Source organism: Pavona decussata, unplaced genomic scaffold (genome assembly GCF_977016875.1).
Source record: "Pavona decussata unplaced genomic scaffold, jaPavDecu1.1 SCAFFOLD_602, whole genome shotgun sequence".
Taxonomy (NCBI): domain Eukaryota; kingdom Metazoa; phylum Cnidaria; class Anthozoa; order Scleractinia; family Agariciidae; genus Pavona; species Pavona decussata.
In genome coordinates, this window is record NW_028145860.1 from 6593424 (window position 1) to 6610648 (window position 17225).

The following is a 17225-nucleotide window of genomic DNA, read 5'->3' on the forward strand; positions in this document are numbered from 1 at the left end:
GATACCTTCTCGACTTTATGCCGTGCTGGACGCTGTTGGAAAGGCAGGTAATGTTCCTTATCGTCCGGGAACAAGGTGCTGCAACAAATGTGCTGAGAATGTCGACCAAGAAGAAAAGTTTACCACGTATGCAGAATATAAGCCGAAAGAGGCCCAATTTCGGTTCTGGGTTGTGCATAATTTTCCAGTGGATGTGCAGCAGGTGTGCTTGCAAGAACCACCGTGATAAAATAAAAGTACCGGATCCTGTAGTAAAGGAGCAATAAATTGCACTACAAATAATATAAAGAGCAAGGCTAATTTCACAGTCAGAGAAATATATTTTTCCTTTCCAATATTTCAAACGGCACGGCCTTTCTTCATCAAACATACCCTGCCTTGCTCTTTATATTATTTGTTCCATAATTTTTAAGTTTGCCTTTTACTTTCACATACAAAGATAACTTCATGATTATTAACGTTGCTAAGTTTGCAACCCCAAATAGTAACCCTTAATAAAGTAAACGCATTTTTCCCCAATTATTGTATATATTTAGCAAAAGAAATAATAATAATAATAATAATAATAATAATAATAAAAGAGATTGTAGAATAGTGCTTCCAAATCAGGACACCTGGAGTACAATACAAACTTCTTTTGGAGTTGTGAAAGTCAAATTGTCATGGAGATGTCCTAGTAGAAAGACATGTATAGAACAGCATTGAAACTGTTTTCAAAGCCTCATCAGGTCAGTTTAACTACACAACTACTTGAACAAAAAAGAAAAAAAAGAATCCCAGTAATATAATAGAGATATTTCAGTAACAGTATTTCTACCAAACATCCTTCTGAAGGATTACACTGATCATCAACATGTATATTTCACTATAAAAATAAGCAATATCAATATTGTAATTTTTTTTTTTCATCTGCTAGAGGAGAACAAATGTAACTTATACAAAGGCACCCCCAACCCCAGAGGGAATGAAATTAAGCCCCAGTATGAATATGCATATTCTGATCACAATTTAAATATGTGGATAATATAATTATCCTCCACATATTTCTTATGTTACTAGTTGTGAGAGTTTATTTAAACATCTTGATGGAGTATGTGGTGACCATTAGTTTCTACTTATAAAGATAAAAAGTTCTGCATCCCTTCTTCGTTATTTTTTTCCAAACATTCATTTGATTACCTGGTAGAGAGATTCCAGAGAGCATTGCACCAACACCATGAAGGCAACATTGCACTTGCACTGTACACACCCTCAGAGATGGAAAAGTTTGCAGAGAAAAATGCACCTGGTCTTTTTAATCTTATTCTACACTATAATTGGATTCTTGGATCATAATCAAAATATTATTTTGCGAGATGATCCAAGAATGTGTGATGAGCATCGTGTATTACAAGAAAAGAGAACAGTTGATTTATTGCATATCATAGCATATTTCTGGTAATCTTGATTTACACAATACTTTCTTTTAAGCTGACTTGACTTGTCTCAGGTATATTTATTTTCCTTGCCTAATGCATATGAGGAACACTCCTAAGTTGGAATAAACATGTTTATCAACCATAACAGCAGAAAAATCTAGAATCTACCTATACTAAGATTGCACATTTGATTCTTCTTTCACCATGAGGTTTCCACATACAGAATATACTACTATCATATGAAACCCCTGAAATGAAATAAACAAGAAAAATTTAATTATTTTCTTACATTTTTACTTACAGTGTATATAAAAAGGGGGCTACAAATAATATTTATTATTATTATTTCAGGTCACAGAAGACACATTTAATGCATGAGGAAGAAGGATTATTTATTCAGCAACATGGGGCATCCAGAGATGTGATAAATTCTGCCAGAAGTTTAGGCTTCAGCACCAATCCAATCTTTTTCTTAGTTATCATTTTTTACCTTGGGCAAATTTAGGCTTTTGCACAAATTATGCTAGCATTTTTTCGATCATTTTGGTGAAGTAAAAGCACCAACCATTATTCGAGCATTTCAGTGGCATTTTCCATTTTTTGAGAGAGAGAAAGAGAAAAATTAAAATAAAATGACAAATCATTTTAAATGAAACGTCAAGTAGCCTGCTTGGGTCAAAACTTGGCGTCGCGAACAGAAGCAGACGCTTTTCACCAACTTATTTCGCAACAAGAACTTTTTTCAGCCATACTTGCACGCATGTTTTAACATTAGCTTCAGGTTAAATGCTTTGGTGACCATAATTTTCAAAGTTTGAAGTCATTCATTTACCAGACAAGATGACTGAGTGAAAGGCTTTGCGTCGTTGCTTATAATAACATTTGAAACAGATAGACCTTGCGTCTTCCTTTGGTCTAATTAATAAAAAAATATATAAATGAGAATTTGTAACAGCAGTCTTTCCAAGAACATTCCATGTGTTGAAGAACGGACAAATTGCAATAGTAGCTATAGAGCTAGGTGTTAAAACACGATTCACCAACCGACAAAATATTCATAACTTGGGCTGAAATGGCGGGCGAACACGCATAGAATCACATTTTTGGACGTTTTTTAAAAGATAATCAGTACCACTCGACTTCAGAATCAATCATTGTAAGAAATTATGGTGAGCTTACCTTTTCTTTATCATTGGTCCACTTCATCTTTAACATTTGGTTAATGATCCACAGCAGGAAAGTTTTCAAAAAACTTCAACAGATCAAAACATAACCCTAACCGGAAAGCGTGATCTCGACCGGAAATGCCAAAAATTGGCGCATGCGTAGACGTTTTGCCGCTGTGTTGGCGGCACCCAACGTGCGAATGCGGAAAACCTTGTTCCCAGGATCCTCTGTTTTCCTCCTTCGAGAATGGAAGAGCGATGACCCTGGGAACAAGGTTGGAATAAGGCGGGTTCTTCGACGTCATCGGCCATCTGAACGTCAGTCTTGTGGAGTCCGCCATTTTGTTTCCTTGGAGCTTTGTTGGGTCAAAGATTTTCAAGCCTTTAGCTGTAGAAAACTATTATTACCTTAGTTTGAAGATGTCCTGGCAAGCTTATGTAGATACCAACTTGTTGGGGACGGGAAAAGTTCAGAAGGCCGCCATATTTGGATTAGATGGTTCACAATGGGCAACTAGCGCTGGATTTACGGTAAGATTCGTGTTAGACTGAGTTTTTTGAAAAAAATTACTGAACCTATGTTGCTCGTTATAAGGTTAATCTTATATTACATCGCCCAGAATCTTTCGCGACATTTACTTACAGTACCATAATCTGATAGACGCGGTATTGGTTGGCAACCGTTGGGACTACCCGATTCTTTTGTGTGCGACAACTTTATGCAAGTTTCGATCCGAAATTAGCAAACTTTAACAAAAATTGCGACTAGTTCTACTAGTGGACTACTGAGAAACAAAAGTAGGTCGCTCGTAAATTCGCAAAACGTATGCGCTGTTGGCCACTTTTGGATCATTTTCCGGCTCTATTGCCTGTGTGCTGGCCTGATTAAGTTTTCAATTGTAGTTCCTGTGGACAACTTATAAAAGTCCCAAATGCGTCACAACATTCTGGGCGATGAATATTGTGCCCAGATATCAATTCAGCAATATTACAGCTAGATTTGATCTGGTGATAGGTATCCAAGCAAGAAGCAGTGGAGGTCATAAAGAGTTTGAAAGATGGAAGTGTCGCAGGCAAGACCATTTCGGGAACCAAATACATGATGCTGCGAAACGACCCGGAAAAGAAAGCGGCCTACTTGAAAATGAAAGAGAAGGGTGGTTTTTGTGCCATTCTTACCAATAAGGCCCTTATTTTGGGCGGCTACGACGAAAGTGCTGGTGGAGCTGGAAATTGCAACCAAGTTGTGGAAAGTTTAGCAGAATATCTCGTCGGCACAGGGTTTTAATTTTCTCAGAGATTTGTACTCTGTCAGAACACACACAAAACAAATGTTCATGACACGATGTTTGGTTTGATCACATGCAAGGTTTCCCATAATAGTTTTAAAATTTTGGCCAATGTTTGTGGTTTGTGATCTTCCTTATCTAGAAACACTGCAAGTATCTTAGGTGAAGAAACTAACATTGTTTTGTATGTTTTTGCAAGTTGATGATCACTTTAAAAACTTTTATTCCTAGTAAATAAAACTTGGAAGCTTTGTTCCCAGTGAATGATTTTATATAACGTGATACTGCTAACCCTAACATCAAAGGAAATTCAGTTGTCCATTGGGCAGCATTTAATTTTTGAAGCTGAAGATGTCCTGGAGTAATATTTCGGTGACAAATAATTATCTTTTCTAAGGGATGTTACCAGCTAATGTGTTCAGTTTTTCTATACAAACTGTCAATTTAGTTTATTAAAGACCAAGGTACTATTTCCCTGTATTTCAAACCCAGGCCCCAGCTAGAGATCACTCACACACAATAGAAATTCACAAATAAACCATTTCTGATACATGAATTTTAAAATTCTAGGTCCACTGAGGCTTGGAGAAATAGAACAACAGAAATTTCATTGAGGTTCAGAGATGAATAATTAATTTATTTCGTTTTATTCCCCCAAACCTCGTAGCCAAGCTAGAATTTTAAATATATACCGGAAATGGTCCATTGGACTTGATCTTTTGGATAAAGTTATGGATTCTTTAAAGATTTGTTTAATGACTGGGACAAGGTGTATGTAATGTTGCTGGTGGATTGTGAACTCCATAAGATACATTTGATATGGCATAGCTGTTGCCGAGTGATTTTCCATAACCAACAAAAATAAGATTGTGAGGCACTATTGTTTTATTTTGTTCACTTCATGAGTTGCTTAAGAACTCTAACTGGATACATTCGTAGCACATCTGGGGTATGGCATACTTCTGACAAAATCTGGATACAGTGGAACCTCGATTTAACGAACCTCTATTTAACGAAGTCCTCGATATAACGAACAATGTCCCGGCTAAAGTTACAGTGAAATGTATGGAATAGAACCTTGATATAGATAAATAGATAGTTTATTAAAAACTGCATCGCAGCCAAAGGCTGAATCGCGCAATGATCGATATAACAAATTCTTCGATATAACGAACATAATCCGGAAGCCCAAACGTAAAATCTACCTCGATATAACGAATTACAATGTCAACAGGCGACAGAAGATAAACGCTGAACAGATCAACACTCTGAAAGTGTCGTTTTTTTGTAAACAAAAGCTGCGCGTCTGCTTAAAAGTGAAAATAATTGCTACTAATAGCCACCATGCTTAATGAATTGCATCTCAAAACGCGGCACTTCTGGGTGATGAAAATTGCATTGAATTGCGTGACAGAAGTCACCTGTGTTGAAAATCAATCATTAACTATGACCTCAATATAACAAACATTTTGGTCATTACCCCTCAAGTTCATTATGCGGAGGTTTTTGATATAACGAACCCTCGATTTAACAGACAAATTTGGCCGGTCCCCAGCTACTTCGTTAAATCGAGGTTCCACTGTATCTTTCATGCAGGAATGACCCTTGCCATAATTTGGCCACTTGCCTCAAAACCTCTACCTAGGTTGGTTCTCATCCCATAAAAAAGTACTTCGATATATGGGTCACATGACATGCTTACACGTTATGCAATCATTCATAGCTGTCATTTGTGCATCCTCACACATATCTTACTCCTGATACCAATAAAACACTAACAAGTTTATTGGTTGATATTGGTTCTTACTATTTACAATCAGAATTTCAATCCCTTTTTAAATATTTTTACTCCTACAGCAACAGCTAACAGTAATTTACACCAGTAAAAGAGCTCAACCTAAGTTACTATTTTTACTACTTGGTGAGGCAAATGGAAAAGTCTAAAATGTCACCCAAAATTAAATCTGCATTCAGTATTATTTATGAAAAAAGGAACACCCAGGTGGCACTAGGCATACACTACAAAGTTAAACCTTCTAGAATCTAATCCAGTTGTATTACGTTCACTGTCTGATGCGTATATCTTACTGACGTAGATACATAAGTCAAAATGAAAGATGAAAAAAAGTCTTTTAGACCAAGTTATCTTCACTAAAGGTTATGCACAATATATCTATTTTACTACATTTTCATTGCAAGTTCTACAATGGAACTTTTATTTCATTTTGTTCAGAGCCCCGGTTAAGGTTTTTCGATCTGAACCATCTGAGTTCGAATTCTCTCAAATTAGCCCCTTCCAATATAGGACCCTCCAGCATCCTTCTAAAATTTACTAAATGTATCTTAAGCAGGATTTTATGGAAACCTTTGAGCTTCAACTTTCTTGGCAGCCCTTGACTATGTACATTTCAGTTAGTATCTGGTAATAAAACCCTAAATTTCAAGATTTCATTAAAAGGAAAATGAACAAGCAACAAAAATACACCTCAGTTTTACAGGACACAATGAGGTCATGGATATTACTTTTCGCACTGAACAATCCAAGAGTGATCAAAGTTCAGCTTACTTGTAATAACAACAATGGATAACAATTAAATTAGTCATCAAGTTATTCTTGCACACTGGTCCACGTAGACTTACATTACAGAGAATATGAAAAAAGTTTGATCTGCCACAATAATTATTATGTTTTAATATGAAATATCTGCATGCCTAAAATACATGTACATATCTGGTAAACAAGATACCTTTTCCTAATACACTAATAAGACTATGAATGACAATAAAGCAAAAAACCAGCTTATGATACCTACACTTGTGAACATGGTCTAGCAAAAAGACTTACAAAACCTAAGAATAAATAATTCATGGTAGCATTTTTAGCAGGATTGAAAATTTTTTGCAACCTGTGAAAGACACTAACACATGAAAACAGGACCACTGTTGCTACATCATGTTTAATTATTAGAAGTACAGAGTCTAAAGGGATCAGAAAGTGAAAGGACTTTGATCTGAAGCTTGATTCATGTAAGGAGATAACAGGAACATCTTTCTTATGAATCCTGGTAGTCCTACACTGTAGAGGGCTGCTTATTCTTTCAAGCTACCAAAACAAGACTGAATTAAACTGTCAGAGAGTTGGAGGCTACACTAGCAGAAGTTGACGCAATAAGAGGAGTTGTTTCATCAGCATCCTGAGTTGTTTCTTCTGATTGTCCATCAGTTCTGTGAGCTCTGTTCCTTCGTCTTTTGTCGTTTAATACAGGTCGTTTGCATACTGGGCAGGTGCGCTTTCCTTCTGTCAACCATGGGTCCACACACTTGCAGTGATATGCTTCAAACAACAACCAAACAATCAGTCAACAAACCTCTATGACATTCAAACTACTCAAAACATTTCTCAAACATAGTCAAAATAAAAAATTCATGACCTGGTACAGTAACTTAAACCACCGATGGTTAAAATTAAGTAAGGACAAAGGATCAGTTTCCTGTTGCGGTATGTCACCCTTTATGTGACAAATTTAGTGTTGACATGTGGTTATGACAATGATTTGGTGTCCCCTCACTGGATGTTACAAGGTGTAATACCAGGACCATGAGGCCATGTCTCCTGTCTCCAAGACTAAATCATCACTTATACCCAAACAACAACCAAACAATCAGTCAACAAACCTCTATGACATTCAAACTACTCAAAACATTTCTCAAACATAGTCAAAACAAAAATATTCATGACCTGGTACTTAAACCATTTTCCATTGTAGAAGGATACAGTTAGGACCTACCATGCTCACACGGAAGTATTCGTAGTCTTTCACCATCTTTATATTCCTCCAAACATATGGCACAAACATCATAGTAATCATCACCTAGATAGGAATTTATCAAGTGATCAACAGGGATTTCAGTGATGGCCACATACTGCCAATGCAAACCTGGAAAATGTACAGCCTGTGAAGTGCTTTCACCTGCCTGCTTTGATCTTTTTTTATTTACTACTAAAAGTAAACTCTTGGCCTGCGGACACCTTGCTATTATGGACACCCTGATAATACGGACAGAAGCTAAATCCACAGCAAAAATAGAGTACAGACATTTGACTGAATTAATTTTCGCTATTACGGACTCTCACATTTAAGGACACTAACTCGCAGTTCCAAGGGTGTCTGCAATAAAGGGAGTTGACTGTACTTGTTTATTGCCCTACCACTCAAAACAAACCTGATCAAACCTCCAAATAAAACAAATTTTGCCCAATAGTAACAAACAGGAGTCAGAACAACTAATTTGAGTGATAAAACATCATTGCACTAGGTGAAGTTGTAACACCACACACACATTCACTGTGGTCAAATTTGATTTTGGTCTAAAATCAGTGAAACCAGTTTGACTTTTTTTTTAACAAATATTGCTCCAGATAATAATTTATTGTAATGATGCTACACTAAGGACTTTCAAACCACAAGCAAAATATATTAAACCACAACATGGACAGTGTGTTGTAAACACATCCAATAACTAAATGGTTCCCCTTTGCTTCAGAGGTACATGAACCATTGTGTTAAAATGCAGACCAGATAATAACATTCATGCTGAAACTGACCTTTTTTAAACTTTTTTGTAGGAATCTTTTTCAGATTTGTTGGTGACAGCCTGTTACGTCGCTGCTCTAAGTAATGCCTGTAGTAACGACTTATCTGTAAATTCCAAACACAATGACAAAAAGCAGGCAAGATTAAAGTAACAATCAAGTAACATTTTTGAGCCTTTATTGTACACTAGTTGTTTGAAGAAATCCTATAATTGAATGTGACTCTCCTGAATGTATTACTTACAACAATGCCCTTTGAAAGGTCACTCAGGTTTAACAACTTAATTAATGAATGAAACACTTACCATAAACATTGCCATTAAGATAAAGCAAATTCCCACAATGATAGCAAAGGGAATCATGTAGAATTCATAGTCCCATAATGGAGGGAATTCCTGTGCATTGATTATGATTCTGCTATGACTGTAAGAATAAAAACACCAAATGTTTAGATTGCTTTATAATGACAACTATTCTACGGTATATGAACTGTTTAAGCATGTTGTAAAATTAATGTCTTTAGCTTTTGTAGTTGTGGAATAGACAAGTCCATGGACTTAAAAAAGGCCCATTAATTTTCGTTAAGCTATTGGTTTCAAAGAAATATAAGCACTGTACATGTATCTTATCAGTGACCACAAAAAAAGCAGGATTGTTTGTGGAACAAAAGTACACTCTTTTCTTTCACCAGGTTACAGCAACTAACTTAAATCAAGAACAATGAAAACCATTAAAACATTATTCAAAGTGACTTACGTATTGCTTTTAAAATCATTATTTTCCAAGACAACACCAGTTCTCTAAAGACAAATGCATATCAAAAAGTTAATGTTTCAAGCAGTTAACAAGTACATAGATCTAAAAAAAAAAGCTGGCTATTTTGACAGTTTAAAACTTGATAGTAAAAATGTCAAATAAATGAGGCTATAATAAATAATAAATTTGATGAATCTCTCTCTTCTCTTTTAAATCATACTTAAGTCTTGCTAATGTTGCTATTTAGGCATACAAAGTTCTTTCTATGAAGTTTTAGGACCTCTCATTTACTAGGAGTGTAGTCATGCAGTTGTTCCTGTTTATATTTTCTGCTGCAATTTTCAACGTGTTCCCTTACCTTTCCGACATACACCACCGGAATGGTAACTGCTGACAAAAGAACAAACAAACAAGTAATTCAAAATGAAGTTTTAAACTTACTACTAACAGTGTATAGGAGCACTTAAACTGTGAATGTTCAATGTAGATAACCCTGTTCAATCAACAATGTCTCTAAAAGAAATTAGACTCTGATATTCTTAACAACCCTTAGTCAAAGGCTTTCCAACCCATTTTATGTTGAAAAGTTACCATTTTTAAAACCCTCATTCTCTCAAGCTCTTTTATCTCAACATTTCGGCAAAGAGTCAAGACAAGGTGGTGGGTTCCAGGCAGTCACTTTAGCAACCGGAGTTTTGGGAATGGTTGCCTGGCATCTTATATGGAAACATCCATTGTTTTAAAAACATTTTGGAGCACTGTTATAAATTTAAATCAAGTTCAAGTTCACTTATTCACACCCATTCAAATAACAATAAAAAACAACAACAACAACATCTTTTATTCATAAATAAATTTTGCTATGAATACTTGCCTGAATCTGAGTCCCCACCAATTGTTTGAACTTCATTTGAATCTAAACTCCTGATTATAGCAGCATCAAAACCTCCTTCTGTAGCCATAACAGCCTATTTTTGACAGTGGCAAACATGAAAATATACCCTGTTCTACAGATACAACAACCTGGTATGTTTTAAACATGAAATGCAAGGTTTACAAGTACATATTACTACTTAAATGAATGCTAGGCTAGATAGACTTGATTCACAACAACAATAGACTCCATAATAATATTATCCACATCTAAGCCATTGTTGGGTGAATTATTGCAATTTGGATGCGGTACAGACAACAAGGACAACAAACCAACACAGTCTAAAAAATAAAGGTGATTGCACTGACTTTACTTAAAACTAGCTTATATTATTATTTCATAAACCCTGTAAAAAGCTGGTTTAACTACTTCGTAATCTATGGATACATGTAAATTTAGAAGTAAAACAATGCTCTTGACTGACTTCACTGGTTGTCAGTGTCAGGGAAATCAAGAGTAACAGATTATTGACCACAATCAGAACCTATGCAGCTGACTGTTGCATTACTTACATGTAGCTCAAATTTGCTTTGATTCAACATACATCAAGCTACAGCGTAACCTACCTTAGTATCAAATTCACAACCTTGAGCATCAATAAGAAGAAACCACTTGCCACTGTATCCTGAACTGTTGTAGCTACTTTGTGGTTTTACTGCACTACATGCTTCATTAGGTGTACGATGGCCGTCAAGCGTACTTGGGCTCCATGGCTCTGCCAAGACTACAACACCCTAAAACAATATAAAAAGACCCGTCAAACAGGTTGCCAATAGGAACATTGCTGGCAAATGCAACTTTTCAATTAGTGACAAATGCACTGGTATACTCAGAAAACGAAAATGTGTGGTTCCAGAAAATATCCATACCCCCCCCCCCCCCCACGGAAGACCATTGGAAATTCCGAGGGGGAGGGGGGGTTAAAGGGCAGTAATTTCCGAGAGGTAGGGGGGTTTCGTGGGGAACTAGTTTTCCAAAGGGTCACGAACCATGTACAAAACATTGAAAGCAACACACGATCGATCTGAAGCACAAAAACAAATTTACATGCGTTGTTTTGAAACAAAAGCAGTGAAAACGATGAATCATTCTGGAAAAAGTCATATTGGTAGAAGTGTTGTCTGGTTAATCCTTCTGATAAGCGAAAGTAACGGCGGCGTGACAGGTTTTTTTTCTTTGAAGTTCGACTTCGCGGCGCGATCATATCAATCAGCCTCATATCATGCCGAGCATGGCTGTGACTTCACAATCGTTTGAAAATTGAGGTTTGAAATAAATAAAAGCCCTCTTTACTTGTATTGTAGCATCAAATGAGTGAGATTAAAAGGTTTCTGAACAAAGCGACTTTTTTGATGAGCATGGCCTTTCGCATTTCCACAGGTTAGTTTGCGGTTGAAATCTATTTCTGACACGGCGAAATGTACAACGGGCCTGCAAGCGCGCTTATTTATTTATTTCCCACGGAAAATTATTTTTCTGCGGCCAAAAAACGTGTAATTTCTTCAATGCAATCTTTCACAAAAAAGATTTCTGGAAGAAAGAGAAAAGATTCTGCAGAGATCTTTCCATCCAGTGAATATTGATGTACATTGCAGCATAGTTAATTGAGGGACTGGTTATGAAACTTTGCCATGAAAACAATGGTGCTGCAGTTTATGTTGGAAGGGCCGCGACCGTGCACAATCCTTTGTTTTAACTGTTCAGACCACAGCTGAATATCTTAGCAGGAACGTTTCTATTGGTCAGTTGCTCCAACACATTTCAAAATCTATTGTAGTTTGTGCACGGTCAAGGCCAAAAACGCTAACAAAAACATATAACAAAGGAGTTTGTCAAGCTTCATAACCATTGCCTTTTATTAACTATGATTGCAGTCACTGAATCAAATGCACAACTTTTTCGATGTATGCAAATTTTGTTCAAGATTGAATCCCATGGGACGTGAAACAGCCACGTTTATTTGATAAAAACGTGACATAAAACGTCAAAAACACAAACTTTTTTCTTTCTCGAATTCATTTCATTCACGAACTCGGTGCAGAGATAACTATTTGTATTAAGTGCCGAGACGCAATTGCCACGGCCGGACTAATTAATTTTGAAGTTTTGAAGGGAGAACCTTTTGAAACTGTTCTCAAAGGCAGCTTATAATATTAATTCTTGTGCATGCAGCCAGTTTTCGACTGGGTTTTCAAAGTTCTTCAAATTCTACTTGATAAATAAAAAACCCAGCATCGTATATTCAATGTGCAACTTATATTCATAGCCGTTTCTTCGCGGTATTTAATAAGCAAACGTTTTTCTGCAGAGGTCATTACAAAAATGGAATTTGCAAGGCCGTCGTAATTTTAGGTGAAAAAGAAAAGTTGTAACGTGATAGAGATAATTTCTTAAGCGCTCGAGAAAGTTATAGACATAAACTACGCAACAACAAAGAATACGACCGTGTCTTTTGACGAAAAAAAAATTGACCATTTTAGAGTTCTATCCAATTTTTTCCGGATATAGTTTAAGCAAAAGGATAAACAAGTAAAATAGCGCAGTGTTGTAAATAGCTGAACTAGAGTTGTCGACGTTGCTTCAATAATAAAAAAATTGATCGTAATAGTGTGAGTAGTCAATTTTCTTAGTCTAAATGGATTTTGAACTTCCGAGGGTTTCATGGAAGAGGTGTCTAAAAACCGGGAAATTCCGGAGGGGTGGGGGGGTCATCATAAACCCTCTGGAACGGAAATTCCGAGGGGGTGGGGGGGTTAAAATAAAAATGTCTTCCGTGGGAGGGGTATGGATATTTTCTGGAACCACACAATCTTAGTTATCCTAACAGGAGGGAAACCTATGACCTTCCAATATTATAACTAGTTTGGATGCTCAACCACTGAGCTACAGGTTAAAGTGACAAACATCAGGCTACACACTGTTGGGTTTTTGTTGTTTTGATTACTCACACTTTTCACTCAAATAAATCTTCTTATAGTAATGTCAAGAGGAGCAGCTGTTGTATAAATTTTAACAGTAACTAGCAACACGAGAACTACTCAACATAGGATTGTGTTTGATTGAATGGTAACATTTCAGCAATCCACATACAAGCTCAAAAAATAAAACCATCTTGTGCAGCGTCATAAACAGACACACAGGGGAGTACTATGCAATTAATATCAAACAAAATCAGCAACCAACCAACCATTTATTTTGCCACACACTTCAACATAATTATTGCTATTTTTTTATTACAAGAGACATCACTTTTGAAAGTGCATTGCTCAGGGTGTCAAGGGATACACCCTGGCACTGGGCACCCGGGCACTGGGCAAATTAACCATCTGTAAACACAACTTTAACATCTCAACCAACTTTTTCAATAAAACAACACACTCAAAGTCAACTCTTGTCACCAACTTTAATAGGCCTTATCACGGTTTTCGACGCCATTTTGACAGGTAGACAAACTCGCCTGAAATAACAGTGTTTGTATGGGAATCCGATGTCAAATAATTTTCATAAAACATAGCTTCTGAAAAATTCATGAATTGGAAACTTTTGGAACTAGGGAAAGGATTTTAAGAAAAAAATTGGAGGGATCTAGCTGTGCCAGAAAGCGCCAAGTCGTGTTTTGAACTTTCCATACATTTCCCTGTATTTTTTCCCGTGAACTATTTTTAGTAGCAGTTCACGGCTTATTCGCTATACAGACAAATGTATGGAAAGTTCAAAACACGACTGGACGCTTTCTGGCACAGCTACATCCCTCAATTTTTTTTACTTAAAATCGTTTTCCTAGTGCCAAAAGTTTCTAATTCATGAATTTTTCAGATGCGATGTTTTTTGAAAATTATTTGACATCGGATTTCCATACAAACACTGTTATTTCAGAAGTGTTTGCCTACTCGTCAAAATGGCGTCGAAAACCGTGGTAAGGCCTATTGGTATGTGAAAACCCATTTTGATTGGACGTACCAATAAAGCTATTATTATTATTATTATTATTATTATTATTATTATTATTATTAACTCTCTTGCCTGCTTGTTCAAATCTTATTCTCAAACTCATTAATAATTCATGCAGTCAAAAGCCAATAAATGACCTCCATTTCGGTCAGGTGGATGAATCTTGATACCCCAATGAAACACCAGATGAAACACCACCAGGTTTTCATCTGAGATGAAACATGTTTTTCATCTGAGATCAAACATTTGCATTTTAATGAGATTAACTTCTTATTGTTTCATTTGAGAAGACATGTCAAAAACTTGGGCTTCGTGCTTTATCACGGGTTCCAAATACCTCGAAACAGATGAAAGCACTCGGCCTGCGGCCTCGTGCTTTCATCTGTTTCTCAGTATTTGGAACCCGTGATAAAGCACTCGCCCTCGTTTTTGATATATTACATGAAACCTCCAGTAACTTTACCTGTATATGCGTTCCAGACTCAATCCTAGTACCAAAGTTTGCCCATCCATAATCATAGCAGTCAAACAAAATGGTATTGTTTAGCAGCTGTAAGAAGAAAAAAAAAATAAACAACAAGTCAAAAAAATAATAAACAAGAAAAGATCGTAAATGCACTCTTCCCCCTAAAGAGATGCATCCCTTTTACATGTACATAATAGCCACTAAAACTCAGCTGGGCCAGTAAACCTTAACAAAATGTTCAGCTGCAAGAGACTGGAATGCCCTAGCTGAAGGATATTCGTAAACTTGAAACTCTGTCACAATAATTATTAAGAGCTAAACTACAGACAATTTTACAACTAGATCCTTCAACTAAGTTATATAAGAAATAATTTATAATAATAATAATAATAATAATAATAATAATAATAATAATAATAATAATACTTTATTTATATAGCGCGATTTACAGCGATGTCCAATCGCGCTTTACAATTATAGCAAAAAAATTTCATTGCACCATAAAATACTGAATAAAAAAAAAAAAAAACGAAAATTACATTAACATATTTACGTCTAATATTTCTAATGTACAAAATGTCTTAATGTGGTATTTAATTCTATGGAAAAACTTTCCTAAAGTAAATAGTATAGTAAACAAGATGCCTATACTGGCATTTACGCGAGATGCTGTGGCTAATTCATTTATTCCAACTGTATGCTTCACCGATTGATAACACTATCCTTGCTAATGGAATATTTTGAGTCATGAAGATCACGTTATGTTGTTTCCCTTGTGTTACACTACTAAGGGTCTCACCGGAAATTTTGGAAATTCCATTACGATAACGTAACCTTCTCAATGACCTCTTTTAAGTCTCCCATCGTGGTTCGGGACTGTCAAAGAAAGCACGATTCCTTTGCCAGGAACTCTCCAATTTCCACCGTTTTAGATGTCGAGTGCTTCTTAGAAGTTATTCTTTCGATTTACCGCTTCAAAATGGTGAAATTTCCGTTTGAAAACGGCACACTTGAGTCCACAACATGTTAACAATATGGCGCTACAATTTAATCCGGTTTTAATGAATAAATCAAATGATGCATTGACGTCACACAGGTAGGGGTGAGTGGGTCCCCTCCCTCGCAAAATAAGCGACAAGAATGGATTTTGATTGGCCTGCTTCTGTTGAAGACAATCAGAACAATACTTCCCGAGAAGGAGAGGAGAGAGTTTAATGAATGTACAGATTTGTGGCTACTACGAAGAGAGAGAGAGAAAAAAAAAAAAAATCGACCCGTTTTTAGACACGGTATGCCCCTCAGGGCGTCCCCCGTAATTATTATTAATAGTAGCTTTGGGAAAAAAAGATACTTGTAAAGATTTACAGAAAGGGAGCTTTCAAAGTCTTCTTTGAACACTGTGACTCTACAAATGATTATCATAACCAGCTTACCACACAAACTTCATTTGGATCATCTCTGTAACAATAACCAACTGTAATACACAACCACAGGAACAATATTCCCTTAGGAATCCACAGGCTTTGCGCTTTCATGGTATGAATTTAACTGAAACAAGAAAATGTGTCAAGAAAATTATTATTGTGATATCATAATATACACATTTTACTGTTATAGTAACACGAAACAGTTCAAATCTCACCTTACTAGCTACAGTACATACATACATACACACGTACATACTTTTTTGTGAAAAAACCAACTGCTCGCTATCATACCATGATGATAATCTTACTTACTTCGATCAAAAAAATAACACTGGATACTTGTGCTGAATGTCACGTCCGCAGTGATGCAATAAAATGTTTCACATTTCATCTTGTCATGCCAGTTTGGCAAACAAACGACGAACACGCGCGTCAGCACGAGAAAATCACGCGAACTTTATAAGCAAAGACTTCCAATCACAAGGACCAGAGTCAACAGAATTAAAACAAACATAGGTGAAAACCAATTGATTCAAAGAACAACAGTGCTGTTTCTGTATTTCTTCAGCCTTAACTATACTTTAACAAATTAAATGAACTTCCTCGTATTCTTGTTGCTGGTTTTATACGTATTTAATATGAAAAAGAAAGGGTACGGAAGCTGGCAACGAATATTTATACGTTGTATTCTGTAAATATATGAATAAGGAAAAACACAAACGTCAAAAGACCCACATCAGAGAACGTAAAATTTCTCTTCATGCATTTACAGTATCGTCCACCATGTCGCAAGTTTAGACGCAATCCAATCGTTCTTGTATTTGTAACGCAGCAACAACAGGACACTGGACAACTTTCTGAGCAGTTTTACTGTGGGAAGATTCTCGTTAACTCCATTGCTTCATGATCGCCCACGAGGAATTGAATTGAAAGCTTACTTCAGGTTATTAAGTACGTTCCTTTCGGGCATTTTCCAGCAGCTGATAGACTGACTTTCAGTTTCCAGCAGACCCGCAATGTGTTTAAAAGATGCTACACCACCAATAACGAAGTAATATCTACCTACCTTAACATTTACTTGTTTTAAAAACGCTGCATGGTGTTTTTAGCAGAATTCTTCCTGCTAAAATATCACTTTTACTTCGTTCCTCAGTGTTTGTTATGGCGCCCCTGCAAGTTCAGGTGTTTCTCGTTTCTCTTTTCCCTATTTGGTAATGGACCTTA

At 36.3% G+C, this 17225-nt stretch overlaps 2 protein-coding genes and 1 long non-coding RNA gene across 5 annotated transcripts; 1 reads left to right on the forward strand and 2 right to left on the reverse strand.

Annotated features, from left to right (window-relative positions):
• Positions 1-2774, reverse strand: LOC146449729 (uncharacterized). The gene is made up of 3 exons (XR_014860594.1): positions 2598-2774; positions 2251-2333; positions 1-1666 (listed from the first exon to the last, which is right to left on the reverse strand). It is a non-coding gene; the product is annotated as an uncharacterized LOC146449729 (long non-coding RNA).
• A 110-nt stretch (positions 2775-2884) lies between these two features.
• LOC146449730 (profilin-2-like) lies at positions 2885-4125 on the forward strand. The gene is made up of 2 exons (XM_085101421.1): positions 2885-3115; positions 3600-4125. The coding sequence occupies exons 1-2, from the start codon at positions 3005-3007 to the stop codon at positions 3870-3872; spliced, it is 384 nt and encodes a 127-aa protein (XP_084957547.1). The 5' UTR covers positions 2885-3004; the 3' UTR covers positions 3873-4125.
• A 1509-nt stretch (positions 4126-5634) lies between these two features.
• Positions 5635-17225, reverse strand: LOC146449731 (E3 ubiquitin-protein ligase RNF13-like). 3 transcript variants are annotated; one of them, XM_085101411.1, is made up of 11 exons: positions 17068-17225; positions 16008-16122; positions 14572-14658; positions 10724-10891; positions 10098-10191; positions 9582-9610; positions 9224-9267; positions 8773-8890; positions 8480-8573; positions 7662-7745; positions 5635-7207 (listed from the first exon to the last, which is right to left on the reverse strand). In XM_085101411.1, the coding sequence occupies exons 2-11, from the start codon at positions 16107-16109 to the stop codon at positions 6996-6998; spliced, it is 1032 nt and encodes a 343-aa protein (XP_084957537.1). In that variant the 5' UTR covers positions 16110-16122; positions 17068-17225; the 3' UTR covers positions 5635-6995. The 3 variants fall into 3 exon arrangements, with proteins under 3 accessions (XP_084957537.1, XP_084957535.1, XP_084957536.1); XM_085101409.1 differs by having other exon boundaries at positions 9582-9613; XM_085101410.1 differs by lacking the exon at positions 17068-17225 and adding an exon at positions 16217-17053 and having other exon boundaries at positions 9582-9613.